Genomic DNA, 21452 nt, shown 5'->3' with positions numbered 1-21452 from the left:
GCCCATGCAGTCTGTTCCACTATGCTATGACTCGTTTAGGGACTTTTGTTAGCTATATGAATATGACCGTCTTATTCAAACATCCAGGCTTAAAGTCCTGCTCTCAGAGAGTCTGTACAGATTCACCTGTCGAGTCTGCTGTGGACACATACATGAATGAGGGTCTGGCGACTTGTAAACTCTTAACCTTCCAAACTACAACTGTTTCTGTTCCTGTATTCCCGCCTGTCCCTCCAGTCATCCCACCTGCACGTCCTGCACTTGCTCACAGCGTGGAGAAGAGACGGCCATTTTGGAATCTGCAGGCAGCTGAGCCACTTTAAGATCGGCACATTCTACTCTGACTGCTGAGCATGGCACCAGTGTTTTATACATTTGGCCTATTATTGCAGTGAGAATGTGAAGCATACTTTACTCTAGTAGATCCAGTACATTACATGAAGTCTCACCTGGAGTGAAACTGTTGATTGGTCACACAAACAATAAAAATGAAACAAACAAACAAACAAATGAAATTCCCCTGCAGTGTTAATGTGGCATTGTGCTTTGTGAATTTCCCAACTTCAGATTTTCTCCTTATATTAAGATTCTTTCCTATTATCATAATGTTCTACATTTTGTCCTACAGATCACTATTTTTATCATTATTCTTTTTCAGAGCATTGCTGAAGTACTTCCCAGTTCTGAGTCCACTGATGGAAATGAGAATTTCTCCTTCAAATTCTTCCCTATTTTATTATGTCTGAGTTGATCCAGTCTGATTGAGTCCAAATGGTCAGACTCAACTGGACTCTTACCCGGACAGGTTGCCTTTTCCAGTAAACCTCTCAGACTGACCTTTCTCCTCAGACTGACCTTTCTCAAGCTGGACTGCTGACAGCAGACAGAACAGGCTCAACACTGCCACCCAGGGTCCGTATCCAGCCATTGCACACTTGTCTCGGTCAGCATTTTTGTATATAAACACCTGCCCAAAACATAACATGGTTATTAAAAATTGTGTTATTAAGATACGTAAGATTTGTTTTGTTTCTGGACACCAAAGAAAAAAGAGCATGTCTGTGGCACCCTGTCATCTCTCACACCCGGAAATGTGTGCTTCTTATTCTTATTTATAGATTTCCACAATGTGCCCATTCCTTCTTCTGTGTGTGTGTGTGTGTGTGTGTGTGTGTGTGCACGTTCCATGTCACTTATCAACTTGCCTGTGTCTGACACTTGTCACCATGCTTTCAGATCCTCCAAGTGAGATGTCTAAAATCCTGTTGCAAAACAGTTTTCAAGTTTCTACCATCCACACTAACATATTCAACAGTTCTTGAAGGTATTTACCATGTTTTTAGCATTGAAAAATCATCCCACAAACTGAAAAAGACAAATTGCATAACTACAGCGGAGGACATTATTTATGCTAGCATACTGCTAGCTTAGCTTTAGTGTGTTACTGCCTTGAGATGTGGATGTGCTAACGTTTTCCTGATGATCTGGTCAGCATACAGTGGTCAGACACTACTCTTGTCACACCAAAAAAATCACAATGCTGAAGTAAAGGTGATGCTACATCACATGTGGTCAATTCAACCCTGGCCTGTTTGCAGAAAGACTTCTCCACTTACACCAAATGACAACCAAAAATGACAACTAGCATGCACATGAAACCTTTCCATGTCCACCACAGTACAAAGGGAAAGTGATCAGCGTCTCTCACACAAGAAAAGAAAAGATGTCTACAGGAGAGTCAGATTGGAGAGGATTTGGCTTTAGTAAACAACAGGGCCAAACAGACTATAGGAAGACAGGATTGGAGCCAGATGTCTGAATGGAGGGAAGGAGGAGAGGGAGTGAAAAGGAGGAGAGGGGGGTGAGGCAAGGGAGGTGAGGCCAGGGAGGTGAGGCAAAGGGGGAACTGAAGGGAGAGGAGAGCTAGTGTGTCTTACCTGGATCAGGTGGAGGGATGTGCAGCTTTCTCTGCCAAAGTCAACAGTGCCAAAGAGAAAGGTGAGCAAGGAGGAGGGTGTGATAGTCTGTCTTTCTCTCAACCAAAACAGGTCAGACAAAGACAGGTGGGAACACAGGGTGTGTCTGTGTGTGTGTGCACGTATGTGAATGTGTGTATGTGTACTATGTATAGCTCTTATAATAGACAAGCTTGAACTAACAAATAATAACTCTTTTACATTTCCCTGCACCTGCTTATTAATTTAATCTTGAGCAATCATGTTGCCATTCAGACTTCCTGCCAGCTGCCAGCTGTGTGTGTTTGTTGTTGAGACTCTCTGGGGTACCATTGCAGGGGAGTCCTGCTTGGCCAGTAGGAATTAAAAAGGAAAAAAGCATTTGAATCACAAAAGGCTCTGCAGGTTGCCGTGTCAGGGTGAGAGCTCTGAAAAGGTCCACAGGTGTGCTCCGTGTCTGGACAGCGGACACTAGGGACCACACCATAGATCACATCACACCATCAACAAGTCTGCCAAACCTGAATGAACAGTGCACATCAAAGTACTCAGTACAAACGTGTATTATTAGACATAAGATATTGAGAGCAGTGAAACAACTCCCCCTACTGGTACCTTGTTGCACTTCATCTAACCACAGGGTGGTAAATAGAACATCCAATCTGCTCATTCCCAGCAATGATACTGTCAGCGTCGTGCCTCTACTAACTTGCACATGTGCTGTATGTAGATTGTGTTGATGGTTGCTTTGGCAATCGTCCCTTATTTTTATTTACAGGAGATGACGTTCCAGGTCTGGGCATTATGGTCAAAAACACTTGAGTAGAGAGAGCTATTTGCATGTCAGTAAAGGTTGCCTTGCTACTGCAATCTAGCTACGAGTGTCAGTGTAAATGTGTTAATGGGAAATCTGGACGGGCGAGAGAGGGATGACCAAGGAGGGTGGAATGGCATGATATGTATACCTCCAAGATAGGGAGTGTGTCTCTCTGTGTGTGTGTGTGTGTGTGTGTGTGTGTGTGTGTGTGTGTGTGTGTGCTTGAGTGTGTTGGGACTCCTTGGGGCAATATTACTAAAGAATCCTGCATATTCAGTAGCCATTACAAAAAAGGAGCAAAACAAAAAAAAGGTGTAATCACAAAAGGCTCTGCTGGTTTCCATGTCAGGGTGAGAGCTCTGAAAAGGTCCACAGGTGTGCTCCCAGTCTGGACAGCAGCTGACACTAGGGACCACACCATAGATCACATCACACCATCAACAAGTCTGCCCAAACCTGAGTCTGAAACCTGAATGAACAATGCATCAAAGTACTCCAGTACAAACGTGTATTATTAGACATAAGATATTGAGAGCAGTGAAACAACTCCCCTACTGGTACCTTGTTGCACTTCATCTAACCACAGGGTGGTAAATAGAACATCCAATCTGCTCATTCCCAGCAATGATACTGTCAGCGTCGTGCCTCTACTAACTTGCACATGTGCTGTATGTAGATTGTGTTGATGGTTGCTTTGGCAATCGTCCCTTATTTTTATTTACAGGAGATGACGCCCAGGTCTGGGCATTATGGTCAAAAAACACTTGAGTAGAGAGAGCTATTTGCATGTCAGTAAAGGTTGCCTTGCTACTGCAATCTAGCTACGAGTGTCAGTGTAAATGTGTTAATGGGAAATCTGGACGGGCGAGAGAGGGATGACCAAGGAGGGTGGAATGGCATGATATGTATACCTCCAAGATAGGGAGTGTGTCTCTCTCTGTGTGTGTGTGTGTGTGTGTGTGTGTGTGTGTGTGTGTGTGTGTTGAGACTTGGGACCTTGGGGCAATATTACTAAAGAATCCTGCATATTCAGTAGCCATTACAAAAAAGGAGCAAAACAAAAAAAAGGTGTAATCACAAAAGGCTCTGCTGGTTTCCATGTCAGGTTGAGAGCTCTGAAAAGTTGCACAGGTGTCCTCCACGTCTGGTCCCCACACCACGTCAGCACTTCTGCCAGCCTGAACTGGCACATGAGAACTGCAATGACATGGGTACAGTGCAGTCCACTGTGTACTGAGTAGTTGGGCTGCCCAGTGGTTGATACTGACAGGGCAGCAGCAAGATGAACAATAAGACACCTTTCAAAGGGTCGCTTTATTATCAGAAACACACTCTCTTTCAAAAGAAGAATACACATCAAAGTACTCAGTAAAAACGTGTATTAGTGGATACAAGCCTGGACTAGTGTCAGAATTTTGAATTCTGACTACAACCACCGAAATGTGTCCCCCCTATCTGTGTGAGTGTGTGTGTGTGTGTGTGTGAGTCTGCTGAACATTTTGTGTGTGTGAGCAGCATTAGTTGCCTTTCCATATTTGTTCCGTATGGGTCATTCTAAGTCAAATCAACCGGTTCCTGCCAATTGACCCCCTCACATTGTTCTTTTTCACTGATATCTGTAAAAACACCAATCTTTATGAACCTCCTGGAAGAACAGAATGCAGGGCAAGCCGAATATTTCTTCAGGTTAACAAATATATAGACCATCATCATATGACAGGTGTGACAGGTGTCAGTCCACAACATGGACTGTTTGCATACTGAATGAACTGCTCGAGTCCAAAGTAGTTACTGAGGTAAACTAGTCTTAAGTTGCCGAAATGGCTTTAAAGGTGCACTATGCACGATTTTCACCTATAACTTTTATGAAGCCAATTTGATGGTAAACAAACTTGTAAAAGGGGAATCGTTCACCTAGCATAGCCATACAGCACATCTATGGGGAGCTCTACAGCCACCAAAATACCTGAAACTGCATAGTATACCTTTAAAGCCACCTGAAACTGCATAGTATACCTTTAAAGCCACTTTTCTGGAATTGGGGTAGGTGTACTCTAAGGTAAAATTCTCATAGAAATACTCATTTGGAGGTATAACTTTCCAGACCTTCCTTTGAGATGTAGAAGCAGACAATATGAATGAATAAAGACAATGTGAGGGGGTCGAGCGGAAAGATTTTCCCAAATTTGCTCATTTCATGTGGAATGACCCGTATGTAGATAAGCTCGTTGTCATGATTAAATGCCTGCTATTGTGTTGGTGTTCTACTGGGAACATTACTACATTACAAGATGTGCGGTATTATGTTTGTGTGAATGCAATATTTAGACAGTGTGCGTGCTCTTGTTTAAAAAAATACATTTAACAATATGAACAACATTCAACATGCAGACAGATAGAATGCCATTTTTTACTTCCCATGGGTACTGTTACTTCTCTACTAAATACAAATATTAACTTCTTCCTTTCTGTTGTGGCAGTCTGATTGTGGCAGCAGATCAGATCTATTTTACCTCATCGCTTGATTTCATCTTACATTCAGAATTCAGACATTCTGGCAGTAGTACATATCCCAGAATGCCTTGGGCCAGAGCAGTGCAGTGCAGGCATAAACAAGAGGACTTAACACACAAATACAGTCAATGCACCAACATACACCAACATAAACACAGAGGCCAAAACCAGAGCTGTGTGCAACTGAGTACAGTCTTTATTGCAAATAGTCTAACAAACACTCAACTACTCTCTCTCTCTCTCTCTCTCACACACACACACACACAATCTTACATATATGCACAGACACTCAAACCCATGCACACACACTGATGCAAGTTAACCCACACATACAGTTAGGTTAGCACAGAAACTCAAACATGCACGCACACAAACACACACACCTGCATACAACTAGATTTGAGACTGACAGTTGCACAGCCTAAAGCAGCATCCTTCTTTTCAAAGAATAATTATAACAGATCCTTTTGGAAAGCAATATGGGCTTTTGCAAAACCAAACAATGAATGAAGTATCACATGAAGTAATAGCAAAAACATGATAAGTGGGGACGTCATTACAAAGGTCACACTCATTAAAAAATGTGTGTGTTAGGGGAAGGAGTGGAAACAGACTGTGTGTGTGTGTGTGTGTGTGTGTGTGTGTGTGTGCGTGTGTGCTGTGAGTCCGGATGCTTCCTGCTCTAGTTTTGGCCCAAACAGCAAAGAGTACAGGTTAACAAGTCTGTCCACAACATACAGTACTTAACAGAACTGAAACCCACAGAACCTGCTCGGCAATGCTTTGCATATACAGCTAATGAACACCAACTATACCAGCCATTGTCCTGGAGAGCCAACCCTACATTCATAAAACCAACAATGGAGCATGAAACTAACGAGTTCTACAGACCCTACACAATCGATCTGAAATGATCTGAAACACTAAAGGGGACATGTTATGGAAATTCCATATTTTCAGTGCTTTTATGCATGTGTCTTGGTATCTGGGATGGCTACCAATACACACACACACACACACAGATAACACAACCCAGCTGTTTTGTTTATGGGCTTCCTAGGTCTAGAAACGTGAATCATTGAGCCACTCAGATCCGCTGGTCAAAGTGACCCTGAGTCTAGCAGCTTGTTGAATTAAACCACCTCAGTTTTACCTATCTGGACCAAGTTTGGAATTAAACCACCTCAGTTTTACCTTTCTGGACCAAGGGTCCACTCATGATTAGAGAACCAAAGTGGAAAAGTTTGCCTGAATCTCGCAAGCTCGAAACCTATTCAAAACATGTCGAAGTGAAGCCATCAGGCAAGATGATTGTGTTTGTGAAACAACCAGGGGTGCATTTCCCAAAACCACAGTTGCTAACCTGTTAGCAACTTAGTTGGTTGGCAATGGGAAATTAGCTAACTTAGTTGATTGGCAATGGGAAATTAGCTAACTTAGTTGCTTGGCAATGGGAAATTAGCTAACTTAGTTAGCAACTATGGTTTTGGGACATGCGGCCCAGGACAGGATCAGGCCGCTCTGAACAGGGTTCTTCGGACAGTGTTGAAAACGCTGTTATGGTGCAGCTTCATCCTTTTTTTTGACCAAAGTATGACACAGACGTTTTATTAAGACCTGCAAGTGGCAGCACCCATCCTACATTCAGGTCAAGTGCCCATGGAGGCTCTGGCTCGATTCCGACCTGAAGCTATTTCCCGATCCCACCTCATCTCTCCTCTTCCACTCGCTTTTTGTCTTTCTCTACTGTCTACACGCGCAAAGACAGAAGCCTAAATATACCAAATATACTTTAAAAAGAAATCTACAATTGCGGAAAAGGGGGTGAAATATGTCCTCTTTAATTCTAAGAGATCTCTCATGGTCTTGCTTTGCCTATGGTCACCACAGAACATCTTCACTCATCTCATCCCTTCACTGTTCTTTGCCTATGGTCACCACAGAACATCTTCACTCATCTCATCCCTTCACTGCACTTTGCCTATGGTCACCACAGAACATCTTCACTCATCCCTTCACTGCACTTTGCCGAATACTATAGTATTTCTGCCTCCATTACTTACTTTGTCTTTTTACTGAGTCTTCATCAGCTCACTAAAGCCTCCATTACTTACTGTTTCATTTTACTGTAAGTCTTCATCAGCTCAAAAGTGCAAATGACATTTCATCAACTGGTTCAATGTATGCCTATATCCGTAATTAATGTGCAAATGACATGTAATGTGGTTCAATGTATGCCTATATCCAGGAAGTTGATTAGCGAGAATGGCCTGTCTGCCACCTCGACAGCTGCCTCACACTCAGTGGAGGCTGGTGAGGCCACGGCCTCTGAATTGAGTCAGTGAGGCTGTATGAGAGGTACGGAGGCTATACGAGAGGGAAGGAGAGAGCTGTGAAAGTGGAGGGGTTGCTGTTGGCGTTTGATAAGCTCTTATAAGGTTTCGCCCTGATTCACTGTACTGGTGGAAAGTCTGTGCAAAGGGGACATACTTTGTTGACCAGTTCTAAACCTGCAAACGTCACTGCTGTCCAGACACACTGCCATGACTTATCCTGCTGGTGAAGAAAAATGTGTGTGTGTGTGTGTGTGTGTGGACTGGACACACACACATACACGCACAGATACAAACACATACTGTATGCCATTACCCTTGACATTGCTGGAGATAAACTTTACGTCAGAGAATTCGAACTTCCAGGTGCTATACATGCAGACAGCAAATGATTTTACAAACAATGTTATGACACTTCCAACTACTACAGCAAGATTTCAGTCACACACACAAACACACACACACACACACACAGAAGATGACAACATATTATGGATGTGCCAGTGGGTACATTCCCAAGGGACAAAACATTCCAAAAGGTCACCAGGTCAAATCTTGACCTTCCAAAACCTGTCCATCTAACTTGTCTAACAGCTTTTAAGTATTATTATTTTGCGGTAGATCACTGCAAATCACAGGCTCAAGAGTTCATTGCCCTATTGTTGTCATACTGGGGTTAGAAGGCGTTGAGGTACAGAACTTTAGTCACATTCAGGATGTCCAGACATGCATGCATTTGATAATTGGAGCATATTTTTGTACAGCTTACAATTTTGGAACTTCCTGTGAGCAGATGACGTCAACATGAGAAAATGATTTGCCGAGATCCACCATTAGTAGTGATGCAAAGATAGTATACTGTTAAAAAATTTGGTTAGTTCAGAATGTTTACACAAACCTTAATACAAAGCATCCCAGGTAGGCAAAATAAATAGAAGATAAATCAATAAATTAATGGACGGTATAAGAAGAGTATTTCAAAGGTGCTTAACATTGAGAACCATCCTAACATCCGATTGGTTGAACATGCGACCCGTCATGTCAATTGCAGAGATTGGTGGCACGTGTTTGGATGGTCACTCTCCTGGGTGGGGTCTGCTCGATGCTGCGATTGGCCACGAGCTCCTGCAGCTGCAGCGCCCCTCCACCAATGAAACAGAAGGCTGGGCAGACGGGGGCGGAGCAGTCCACAGGCCCCTCCCACAGCATGCGCAGGGAGTGGGCGTCGTAGAAGGTGACGCGGCCCTTGTCAAAGTCCAGACACAACCCGAGGCGTGGGGGCAGAGGGATAGTCAGGGGGTGGCCGGAGGGGTGAGTTACCCCCTGGTGGGGCAGAAGGATCTTGCCCATGCCCATGGTGAGGAAGCAGAATGGAGGGGGGCTGTCCTGGGCATCTTCGGCCCCGCTGTCATGACCACTATCTGGGTCATATCTACAGGAGAGAGAGAGGGGGGGGGGAGAGAGAGAAAGAGAGAGGATAGAGAGAGAGAGAGAGAGAGAGAGAGAGAGATGATAAAGATAGAAATATTTATTAAATCAATATTTTCAAGCCTAATATTTTTTTTCTTGACTGACAGACAAAAAAAAGAGAGAGTAAGGTAGAGAGAGTTGATTCAAATAAATATTATAGAGATGTCTTCACATATAGCAATATGGCAATAAGATGTTGTTCCTCTCTTACTTCATAGTGGAAATTAGGAAATAAGTCAGAGTCAACAACAATTTTACTGCCATGATGGCTGCACAGAACATCCAAACACATTCAAACACTCATAACATCATATTGTCATATTGTGGCTCAAATATTGTGTTCATATTCAGGGGTGTAGTGGTAAAATAAGAGGTGGGTAAACTATGAATTATATTCTGTTCTATACAGTGTGATTTTTGAATGTTAAAAGTTGGTTAATAAACTCTTTTAAGAGTTGGATCAACTCTATTTCTCAAATTGCATGTGGATAAACTGTGTTTACTTATGTTTAGCCTCCACTACAGCCCTGATCATATTGTATTGTCATCTCTGTGGCTATTCCTGCCTTTACTACATTGGGTGACAATCGTCTAGGTAACAGAGGGTTGTTCGAGGGGTGGTCTGCAAAGGCTGTTCCAACAAGGCAAGGCCTGGCCATGGGAACTAAAGCTAAAGTGTCCACTCTGTTTCAACAAGGCAAGGCCTGGCCATGGAAACTGAAGCCAAAGTGTCCACCCTATGACCTCTACCACACAGGTGGAATTGCACCCATCAGCTGTGCACAGCATTCGTCAAGTCATAAGGATTGAGCATCAACAGGCCCCCCGAGACCTGTGTCCACTTCCATCCATTGCTGACTGATGGGTAGGCTAGAGGGTAGGATAGAGGCATTTTTTATTACATTTGGTTACATTTGAAATCATTAAATAAGAATTTAATTGTAAGAAAACCTCAGTGCTACTTCCAGATGCCATCACCTGGTCCACTCATCCCCATCATCTGTCTGCTTCTCCTACTCTCGTCAAGAAAACAACACATGATCTGGGAAGACTTAAGAGTCCTGACGTGTGGACTGCTCAAGATTATCAGAAATCGCATCACACAAACAACCACTCAAAGTGACCCCATCAAAGCCCTCTGCATCAGAATTTGAGAATGAAGGTGGGAGAGAGATAGATTATAAGAGATGAGATGGTTACGGTTATGGTTAATTAGCAGACACTTCCAAAGTGACTTACAGAATATGAACATTATAATAGTTAAAAATACCGTTTTTGTTAAAAAAAATAAATATTGGATGATCCACAGAGACGTGTGTCCATCCGTGGCACAGTGGTCATTGGCCTACATAACATCAGAAGTGATTGAAGAGTGAGCCTTGACTTATTATATAAACAAAAACACACATGCACACACAATGCGCCAGACGTCATGACCGGAGCCACTCAGCAGTGATTGCTGATCCCCAGTTGTTTCCTCTGCTGAGAGTGCAAATACTAAAGCCCTATTTGGATAGGATTAGTTTTACGTGGAGACGCGGGGTAAAGTAATTATTACGGGGGGTTTTAGTCACGTGCGAATGCGCCATGTCAGTAATTATTACCAACAACGTCAGTAGAAATTATGGCGACTTTTACCTTCTGTAAAACTGTTTGGAAAAGATGTATGTAGATATTCCGTCATATCCTGTTTAAAAACATAGTTTTTCGCGTTTTTTTTTTAGCATGGCGGCGCTTGAAGAAGCACTCGGTAATAATGCAAGGCAAGCACAGGGTGATGATTTTGCCTGGTAAGGTAAAGTATAGGCTACCAATGTAATTGATAAGGAGGGTGAATTTGTGTGATATTGCTTTAGCTGTAGCCTGTAGAATACCCGAGTCTCACCACAAGCATTTCATTGTAGCCTACAGTTGTCCTTGATACTGTATATTGAGCATATGACAAATAAACTTGACATTGAACTAATAAGTAAACAATACTCAGGCCATGATGCATGTATGAATGCGAAATCAGCAAGCAAAGTGTTGACGGCAGTGCATAAATTGAGTTACCCCTCTCACTTCTGGTAAAATACAGAGATTTCTTAATCCCGTGCAAATTGGCCATTTATATTACAGACGTCCTGTAGTATAAGTATATATACTCTTTTGATCCCGTTAGGGGAAATTTGGTCTCTGCATTTATCCCAATCCGTGAATTAGTGAAACACACACAGCACACAGTGTACACACAGTGAGGTGAAACACACACTAATCCCGGCGCAGTGAGCTGCCTGCATCAACAGCGGCGCTCGGGGAGCAGTGAGGGGTTAGGTGCCTTGCTCAAGGGCACTTCAGCCGTGCCTACTGGTCGGGGTTCGAACCGGCAACCCTCTGGTTACAAGTCCAGAGTGCTAACCAGTGGACCACGGCTGCCCAAAACTTACTTTACCCCATGTCTTCACGTAATACTAATCACATCCGAATAGGGCTTAAGAGTAGACCACACACATGATCTGGGGGAGTTTAAGAGGCCTAAAGTATAGATTACACCAGATTATCAGAAATGACGTCATCCATACAATCAGTCAGAATCATGTCGTCAAAGCCTTTGCTCTGGGACTCAAGAGTGAGTGAGAAGACAGAGAAGGGAGATGAAGGAGACCAGCTCATCCATTGTGGTATCTGCTCAACACACACACACACACACACACACAAAGGGACACAGACACACACACACACACACACACACACACACACACACACACACACTGTAGAGGGAGAGAGAGACATGTACACACACACACACACACACACACACATAGAGGGAGAGAGAGAGAGAGAGACATGTACTGTACACACACACACACACACACACACACTGTAGAGGGAGAGAGAGACATGTACACACACACACACACACACAGAGGGAGAGAGAGAGAGAGAGAGAGACATGTACTGTACACACACACACACACACACACACACACACTGTAGAGGGAGAGAGAGACATGCACACACACACACACACACACTGTAGAGGGAGAGAGAGACATGCACACACACACACACACACACACACTGTAGAGGGAGAGAGAGACATGCACACACACACACACACACACACACTCACCGTGGACTGGCCATGTCTTGTGGCAGATGGAACCATTCCTGCAGTTTTGCTTCTAGTCCAACCCCCACCTGCAAACACAACAGTGTCCCACTGGTCATTGTGCTGACCTCCTGCACCTGACAGACACTCCGCATGGCTCATTAGTACGCCATGTGTGCTATTAGTACTGTGTTTTTGTTGTTGATTTGATTTTTTTAGCCGAAAGCATGATAACATAAAGCTGAACATATGATTACGCACTATCGATGGAAATGCTATTATATGATGAGAATAGCCCTTTTGACATGCACCCAACAGCCATGTCTGTCAGATTCAAAGAAATCGAGAATCATGTGCTAAATATATGCTTAAAGGTGCGATTTGTAGGATTGTTACCGAACGTTCTGCAGGCCAAAATCAAAACACTGGTGAACGTTCTCAAGACTACCAGACGCGAGCCTCTTCTGGGTTGCCAGATGTAATGAAGACTTAGCTAACGTTAGTTGACCTGCAGCTGCTTTAACGTTTCTCCAACCATGACCCAGCTACACATTACGGAAACAGTGAAAACAAAAAATACCTCTCTAACCAACGTAACATATTTAGCTGAAGTTAGCGATGCAGATGAAGTTTAGCCTAGGCTACCTGTTGTGGAGAACTATGGCCAGCTCTGCGTCAGACTTGATATTCTTCGTTTGACGAAGACGTCACCATCTCAGGAAGCTCCTCCGATGTCCACTTAATTTGTTTCTTGTTTTAATTTTGGAAATTTGCCTGCCTCTGGTAGGCGTTCATGACTACAACTGGCAGCTGTTGACAGTTGGCCTTTGCTAATTTGGCAACCCAAATAGGAGGACGCGCTAGCCCATTATTAATACGCTATTCTAGAATGAATCGTTCAAAACATAAACGAAAATTCCAAGAGATTCCCCCCAGAACTCCATTTTTTTTCATGGGTTTTACGGGGTTTTACAGGTTAGAGTAATGTTGTCAAATAAGCCATTACTTCAATTCATCGTGTTTCCTTACCCTCTGACAACATATGGTGATCATTTTTGGAATGGTTACAGTTTATTTTCCATTATTTCCTACATACTGGACCTTTAACATAATTCATGGCTACATGTAACAAACAGGGTCATTTATTTGAGTTTGCTGTGACATCACAATCTATAAAGCCTTTAAATTGAAAATTGAAGTGTGTGTTCAGAATGTATGAGTGATTACATGTGGGTTCTCACCACACACACACACACACACACACACACACACACACACCTTGACCAGATAGGAGCCAGGCTCCACGGAGCATGCCCAGTAGTGGCGGCCCTGGGCGATTGACAGGTCGGCCACCAGCAGGTCGGAGGTCAGGTGACAGGAAGTGAGGGTGCGGTCGGCCGCCTGCAGGAGGGCCAGTCCGGGGACGCTGCGTGCGTACGTCTGCCCCTTCCCCAGCGCCAGCCTGTCTGCATGCAGGCCCCAGCGAGAGTCCAGACTAAACGCCAGCACTGACCAAGAGAGAGAGAAGAGAGAGAGAGAGAGAGGGAGGAGTACAGAGGGAGGGAGAGAGAGGGAGAGAGGGGGAGAGGGGAGAGGAGAGAGAGAGAGAGAGAGAGGGGAGAGAGGGGGAGAAGAGAGAGAGAGGGGAGGAGTACAGAGGGAGGGAGAGAGAAAGAGAAAGTGAGGGAAAAGAGAGGGAGAAAGAGATAGTACAGAGGGAGGGAGAGAGAAAGAGAGCAATAGAGAGAGAGGACAAGGAAAAGACAGAGCAAGAGAGGGGAACGAATAGAAAGAGGACGCGGACAGAGAGGGAGGAGACATCCAGGGAGCAAAGGAAGACAAGAAGAAAAGACAGGAATGGGGCAGGGAGGAAAGACAAAAGAGGGGGATGAGAGGAGAGAAGGACAGAGGAGGGCAAAGAGGAAGGAGAAAACGGGAGAAGAGGAACAGGCAAACGGTCAGGTGCCTACAGGTGCAGGAGGAGGGCGAGGAATAGCCATCAGAGCAGAGCCAAAAGAGAGGGATGAGAGGGGGATGGGAAGTGAGGAGGGAAAGAAAGAGAGAGATCTCTGTCTTCTGCAGGATCAGCACTGTAACGGCAAGCCAAGGCTTTTTTTCTCCGTTACGTAAGCCTGATCACTGCAGACCAGGCAGAACAGCGCTAAACTGTGTTGCTAAAGATACATGTGAGAAAGAAAGGAGCAAGAGAGAGAGAGAGAGAGAGAGAGAGAGAGAAGAAATGGACTGGTAAGAGTTTGAGAAGAAAGGATGGAAAAGGAGAGGAGTGTGGGATATGTTGCCGCTTCATGCTGCGGAACAGAGGGTTGCCAGGGTGAGAGATGACAGAAAGAGGAGAAAGATAGAAAGAGAAGAGAGAGAGAGAGAGAGAGAGAGAAAAATGGCATCTACAGTATAGGAAGAGGGTGTGAAACAAAAGGGAAAGAAAGGAAGGATCTCATGAGGAAGATGAGGCAGAAAAAACAGAGGAATGGAGGTAGGGATGGAGGTAGGGATGGAGAGATTCAGAAGATTGCTTATAAACGACAACAGTACAAACACAGTTCCAGGATGGGTATATGTGTGCATAAGTGTGTGTGTAGTGAGGGTTTGAAAAACAAAGCTGCATGTTATATGCACTGTTTAGGCTATCCACATCTGTTGAATCATGACAGAAAATGACAGTGTTTTTCAGGTTTATGACCATAAGTGTGTGTGTGTGTGTGTCTGTACACCTGTGTGTGTCTCACCTGGCGCAGGTGGAGTGTGCAGGTACACCTCCTCGCTGTAGTCCCCGAAGCCCGCCTTGTTGCAGCCTCTCACCCTCAGCACGTACACGCTGTCCATCTCCAGCCTGTCAATCACCGCACACATCCCGCTCACGTCGTCCATCCTCAGCCAACCGCCGGTGGAGTTGGGCCCTTTCCCCTCAGTCCTGACCCCGCCCCAAACCGACCCGGCTCCGCCCACTCTCCTCTGGTACTCCACCGAGTAGTGCCAGGCAGGGGCGGAGTCTTGTGGGAGGCGCCAGCAAAGATACAGCTGGTCATAGGCCAGCGTCTTCTGAGTGTCGATCACAGGAGCCAATGGAGCTGCAGCAAGGCAAGGCAGAAGTGCATTAGTATCTTTCTCACAGAGAAATCAAGAATTATTTTTTTTTCAATATATTTTTGGGGCTTTTGGTTTCAAGAAGAGTGGCAGCTCACACACACAAAACTATGTGCTTGTGGTAATGTATGAGACATAAACCTGGTAGTGTATGAGACATAGACCTCGTATATGCTCCTTGTTGGTGCCCCCCCCCCCAATCCCAATCCTCCCCACCTTTCTTATGCAGCCCTTGCCACTTAATCTACTAAACCCCTCTTCTACTGCACTTTTTACCCACCCCATTAATGCACAAATAGGCTGACACCAGACATAATTTCACTGCATTTCTTACTTCCAGTAACTATATGCATGTGACAATAAACTTCCTTGTATCCTTGTATCCTTGTATAAACTATGTGCTTGTGCTAATGCATGAGACATAAACCTGGTAATGTATGAAACTATGTGCCTGTGGTAATGTATGAGACATAACTCTCGTATAAACTATGTGCTTGTGCTAATGTATGAGACATAACTCTCATGTAAACTATGTGCTTGTGCTAATGTATGAGACATAACTCTCGTGTAAACTATGTGCTTGTGCTAATGTATGAGACATAACTCTCGTGTAAACTATGTGCTTGTGCTAATGTATGAGACATAAACCTCGTATAAACTCCATGCTGCTGATCTCTTTGAGCTCCCGAGATCCGTCCATCTGGAAGTGTCTGAACGAGGGATCAGCGGAGAGAGAGAAATTCTGCAGGTGCTCTATGGCCTTGACCAGCCTGGGAGGAGGAAGAAGAGAGAGAGAGAGAGAGAGAGAGAGAGAGAGAGAGAGAGAGAGAGGGAGAGAGGGAGAGAGAGAGGGGAAGGGGAGGAAATATATGCAACCTCTCTGATGATTCATGCTGACAGAGCATCAACACACACACACACACACACACACACACATACACTGTAGTCATGTACACGCTGACAGTACACACGCACCATCAACACACACTGAATAAAAACAAAAAAGCTGGAGATTTCACATCCAGACACACACACACACACACACACACACACACACACACACACACACACACACAAACACACACACTCTGTCTCTCTCTCTCTCATATACTGTACATACACACACACACACAGACACACATACACACACAAGTTTGCACTTTGGAGTGAGACATGCACACCCACGCATACACACACACAAAAATATCTATACATACACACACACACATACACACATGGAGTTTTGGATTCACACACATACTGTATATAAAGTTGCAATGCAAATCAGCTCTTCGGCGTCAAGCCTCCCTTCCTGGCTCTCCCATGCTATTACTGTAAAGTACAGCAGCCCTGGGATTCAGCTTCACCTGCACAGGGGATTGCAGTGCTCACACAGAGGAGTGTGAACCTGCACCGCACCATTAAAGGTACAGTCCTCGATTCCAATCATTGCTCTTTTCGTCCAATTCAGCCAAATCCTCCAGTGCACGTGCTCAGTGGCGTTTGTGGACACAGTGGGAGTACAATTTCATTGATTAATTTGATCAGTGTGTAATTTGATTGATTATTGAACTGATATATTGAAACAACCTTTCGTCAGAACTGAGAACTACATCTTTCACTTCGCTGTGCTCTCTGTGTGACTATCTATGGAGGTGATGTGGTGTCCTTAATTTTACAGCTTCCTCTCGGATGGTGCCAGGGACATTTTTTGACAATGACTACTGTGATGCTGGTATCAATTGTGTACTGTACAGATATTGTATGTATCAACTGCGCATTGTACGGATATTGTATGTATGTTATTATATGATAGATAGATAGATAGAGACATAGATAGTGTTGACGACTCAAAGCTTTGGTCGTCGAGAGGCTGAGTAGGGGAGACTAACTTGCCCAACGCGCTGTTCAATTTCCAGTAGCGATAAGGTAGAAAACAGTCATCTCCAGAATATCCAACACAGCTCAGTATCAGTTCATGAACGTCAATAAATCCAGTTCTTAAAATCCACAAGTTTCATGTATTCCACAACAGCTTATTCCATTCAACAGTCATCAAAATGCGGTCAGCAGAAAGTAAGGCTTCCCCCATCACCCCCTCTCTGTTCATTCACAAAAACATCTAGCAAGGAATATTATGAACCTTGCCGCCACCAACAGCACGTGACCCAATTATCGTGAGTAACCACAGGTGCATAACACAGACGTCATCTGACCCCAACAGATAGATAGATAGATAGATAGATAGATACTTTTGATATTCAAATTGTATGCCAACGCTTCAGTTGGTTTTGTTTAGCCTACACAAAAAAGTTGTTAGCGGATAGAGAAGCTATAGCTTTCATTTAGATTTCACTGTCGCGTCTGTTGTAGGCTACAAGATAGCCTATTGACTTTAAAAAGCAGTCGAAACTAAACTAAAACATAGAGAAGAAGGACGTTTTGGTTCAGGCTATTTCGTTGCTCTGACTGGTTAGGTCTATCCAATTGAGTGCAGAGGCATTTTTCCCTGTGTCGACTGAAACACGCACCATAATCACTTCCCAATCAAGCAGTATCAGACTAAATTGTGACTATGACTACGTCAGGCTAACAGACTGTTGTTTTGCAAACCAAATTGCCCTCTGAGACCTGAAGTTGTTGTTAACCTGTAGTGTGTGACAGACACACAACAGACACATACACACAACACACACACATTGCAGGCTAAATTGCCCTCTGAGACGAATAAGGTGTTGTGTACCTGTAGTGTGTGACACGGGCGGCCTGGACGAAGCAGGGCTGGTCGGTCTCCTTGAGCAGCTCGTGTGTGTAGGTGACCAGGCCGGCGTCCTCCAGCAGGCTGCGTTTCTCCTGCAGCTGGGCGTCCAGCGCATCTGCCCTCCGCGCCCGCGAGCCCTCCAGCGCTGAGGCCAGAGACGTCTGCCGCTCCGACAGAGCTGCCCGCACCTGCTCCACGCAGGCCAGCAGCTTCTCCTGAGCCACACTGCTGTTCAGCTGCACACACACACACGTACACACACACACACACACAATAATATAATAATAATATATACATAGACATGTACAATACACGCATGTCACACACACACACGCACACAATAATAATAAGTATACACACATATACAGAGACATGTACACACACGTACACACAATACACACACACACATTATACATAGAGACATGTACACACGCATTACCAACACAATAATACACACACACAATAATATATACAGAGACATGTGCACACGTGCATAATTTATTAATAATACTAGTCAATATACACACACATACATAGATATGCTACACAAACATGTACACACAATTAATTTATTACCATAACACACAATACACACACATATACAGAGACATGTACACACATCGCGCATTACACACACAATAACACAATATTACAGAAAGATATTTTCATGTACACAATAATACGCATAATAATACACACACATCACAATACACATATATATATACAGAGACATGTACAATACACGTAGTACACACACAATAATAACACACACATATACAGAGACACGTACACACACGCAGCCAAACACACACACACACACACACACACACACAATAATAATATTATATACAGAGACATGTACACAATACGTATTACACATCGCATACCAACAATACACAATAATAATACACAAAATATTATACAGAGACATGTACACACACGCATTAATACACACACAATAATAATACACAATAATACTGCTCAATAATAATAATAATAATAATACACATACAGAGACATATACAGATCGACATTTACACACAATAATAATAATACACACAATAATATGTACACACACACATATACAGAGAATATGTACACACATGTACACACACAATAATAATAATAATAAACACACAATAACATATACAGAGACATGTACACACACGCACACAATAACAATAATAATAATACAAACACAAACACACACACACAATAATACACAATAATATATATATAGAGACATGTAATATACATTGACACAATAATACACAATAATACACACATTATATACAGAGACATATACACACACTCACCACACACACACACAGAGACATGTGTATACAGACAGATAGTAGACATCATCAATAATAACACCACACAGACACACACACAGACACAACCAGACACACAAAGAGACAGAGATGAATATATGGACATATGGTAACAGTTTTTCATGTGCAACCTTTTACTGTGCAGGTGCACCCAAACTGGAAACAGAGATCATCACATACTAGAAAAAACAATAGCCAGAAGGAAACAGAAGGATGAGTGAACAGAGAAGTGAAAGGAAAGTGAGAGGGCCGGAAGAAAGGAAGCAAAGGATAGAGAGAGGTGAGAGAAGTGAGATTAAAGAAAGACAAACAAAAGAGATTAAAGTGGAGACAAATAAAGCAAATATAGCAACCAGGCCAGACAGTGCAGGAGAGATCAAGAGCAAATGAAAGAGAAGAAGAGGTAGAACAATGAAAGGAGGAAGAGATGAGGGAGAGGAAGGACACCATTAGCTGATTGCCTTGACCAGAGAGGTCATCTCCAGTTCCCCTCTCATTTCCTGTTTACCTCCATCTGAGTGATGGCGCCTTCCAATTGGCCAATCTGCGCCTGAACTGTTTCTTGATTGGCCAAGACCAAGTTCATCTCCTTGGTGATCTTCTCCTGTGAGATTGAAAAAGGTGAAACTGTGATTGTGAGTTCTGATTATCCTTCAACACCTCCTACCATACATCTACCATACATTATCCATACACCATCTCCTACACACACACACGCACATGCACACGCACATGCACACACACACACACACACACACACACACACACACACACACACACACACACACACACACACACAGACACACACACACGTACATACATACTACACTGGTTTTAATCACTACACTGATGACTTGTTTACCGTAATCACATTTGCCGTACAAAACAAGAATTGATTTGTTACCCAGCAAAACAGAGTTCAGTTTAGCTCATCAATACTCATGATAATGTCTGTATAAGTAAGTATAAGTATAAGTATATATACTCTTTTGATCCCGTGTGGAAAATTTGGTCTCTGCATTTATCCCAATCCGTGAATTAGTGAAACACACTCAGTGAGTGTACACAGAGTGAGGAAGCACACACTAATCCCGACGCGAGTGAGCTGCCTGCAACAACAGCGGCTCAGGGAGCAGTGAGGGTGCCTTGCTCAAGGCTACTGGTCGGGGTTCGAACCAGCAACCCTCCGGTTACAAGTCCGAAGTGCTAACCAGTAGGCCACGGCTGCCCCATATATATATATAGTATACCATCATTCTCAGTCAAGGGTAGTACTTTTGATAGTTGTTTCTAAGCAATGATATTTATACATTTAACAACATACTAAATGCTAAAAAAGCCAGTGACTTTAGAGTTAATCATAAAAAATGTAGTGGTCAGATATTTACGTTTAGTGATTAAAAGGTGTGGGCAGAGCTTCAGGAGGAAGTTTCGGTCAAAGGTGTGTACATTTAGCGTGTTGGTGTACCTTCAAGGTCTGGTATGCCTGGGCGATAGGCAGGACCTTGTGACCAGAGTGGACGCGGCGCAGTTTGCAGAGTGAACAGAGGAGGCGCTGGCACACGCGACAGTAGAACTGCAGCCTCTCCTGCTCATGTTCCGGACACACCAGCACCTGAGAGCAGTGGTCAGAGACAACCAGCCATGACATGGAATCCACAACACAAACAAGTGTGACTGTTGCCCCAAACACCGACAAACATGCTGTGTGTGTGTGTGTGTGTGTGTGTGTGTGTGTGTGTGTGTGAGAGTGTGTGTGTGTGTGCATATGTGCGTGTGTAGATGATGTGTGTGTGTGAGTGTATGTGTGTGTGTGTGTGTGTATATTAAATACCTTGCGTGTGCATGCATGTGTGTGTGTGTGTGTGTGTGTGTATTTCATGTTATTGCTGCGTGAGTGTGTGTTCATAAGTGTGTGTGTGTGTCTTGCGATGTGCGAATGTGTGTGTGTGTGTGTGTGTGTGTGCGTGAGTGTGTGTTCATACAGTATGTGTGTGTGTGTGTGTGTGTGTGTATGTGTGTGTGTGTGTGTGTGTGTGTGTGTGTGCACGTGAGTGTGTGTTCATACAGTA

General features: G+C 43.8%; 1 protein-coding gene across 3 annotated transcripts in view; it reads right to left on the bottom strand.

Moving 5' to 3' along the window:
* Window positions 1-7465: 7465 nt before the first annotated feature.
* trim46a (tripartite motif containing 46a) overlaps window positions 7466-21452 on the bottom strand; it is a 20547-nt gene continuing 6560 nt past the window's right edge. For 2 of the 3 annotated variants that reach the window (XM_048261508.1, XM_048261509.1), the window contains 8 exons: window positions 20849-20995; window positions 19889-19984; window positions 18029-18282; window positions 15934-16055; window positions 14928-15269; window positions 13459-13688; window positions 12202-12269; window positions 7466-9051 (listed from right to left, as the gene is read on the bottom strand). In XM_048261508.1, coding sequence (XP_048117465.1) covers window positions 8661-9051; window positions 12202-12269; window positions 13459-13688; window positions 14928-15269; window positions 15934-16055; window positions 18029-18282; window positions 19889-19984; window positions 20849-20995 — 1650 coding nt within the window. In that variant the 3' untranslated portion in view covers window positions 7466-8660. Of the gene's footprint in view, window positions 9052-12201; window positions 12270-13458; window positions 13689-13936; window positions 14586-14927; window positions 15270-15933; window positions 16056-18028; window positions 18283-19888; window positions 19985-20848; window positions 20996-21452 lie in introns of those variants that run through there. The other variant, XM_048261510.1, reaches the window with a different exon arrangement.

This window comes from Alosa alosa, chromosome 13, assembly GCF_017589495.1.
Source record: "Alosa alosa isolate M-15738 ecotype Scorff River chromosome 13, AALO_Geno_1.1, whole genome shotgun sequence".
NCBI classification, from domain to species: domain Eukaryota; kingdom Metazoa; phylum Chordata; class Actinopteri; order Clupeiformes; family Clupeidae; genus Alosa; species Alosa alosa.
The sequence above is the reverse complement of the archived record's forward strand: the minus strand, read 5'-3'. Positions and strand labels throughout refer to the sequence as shown.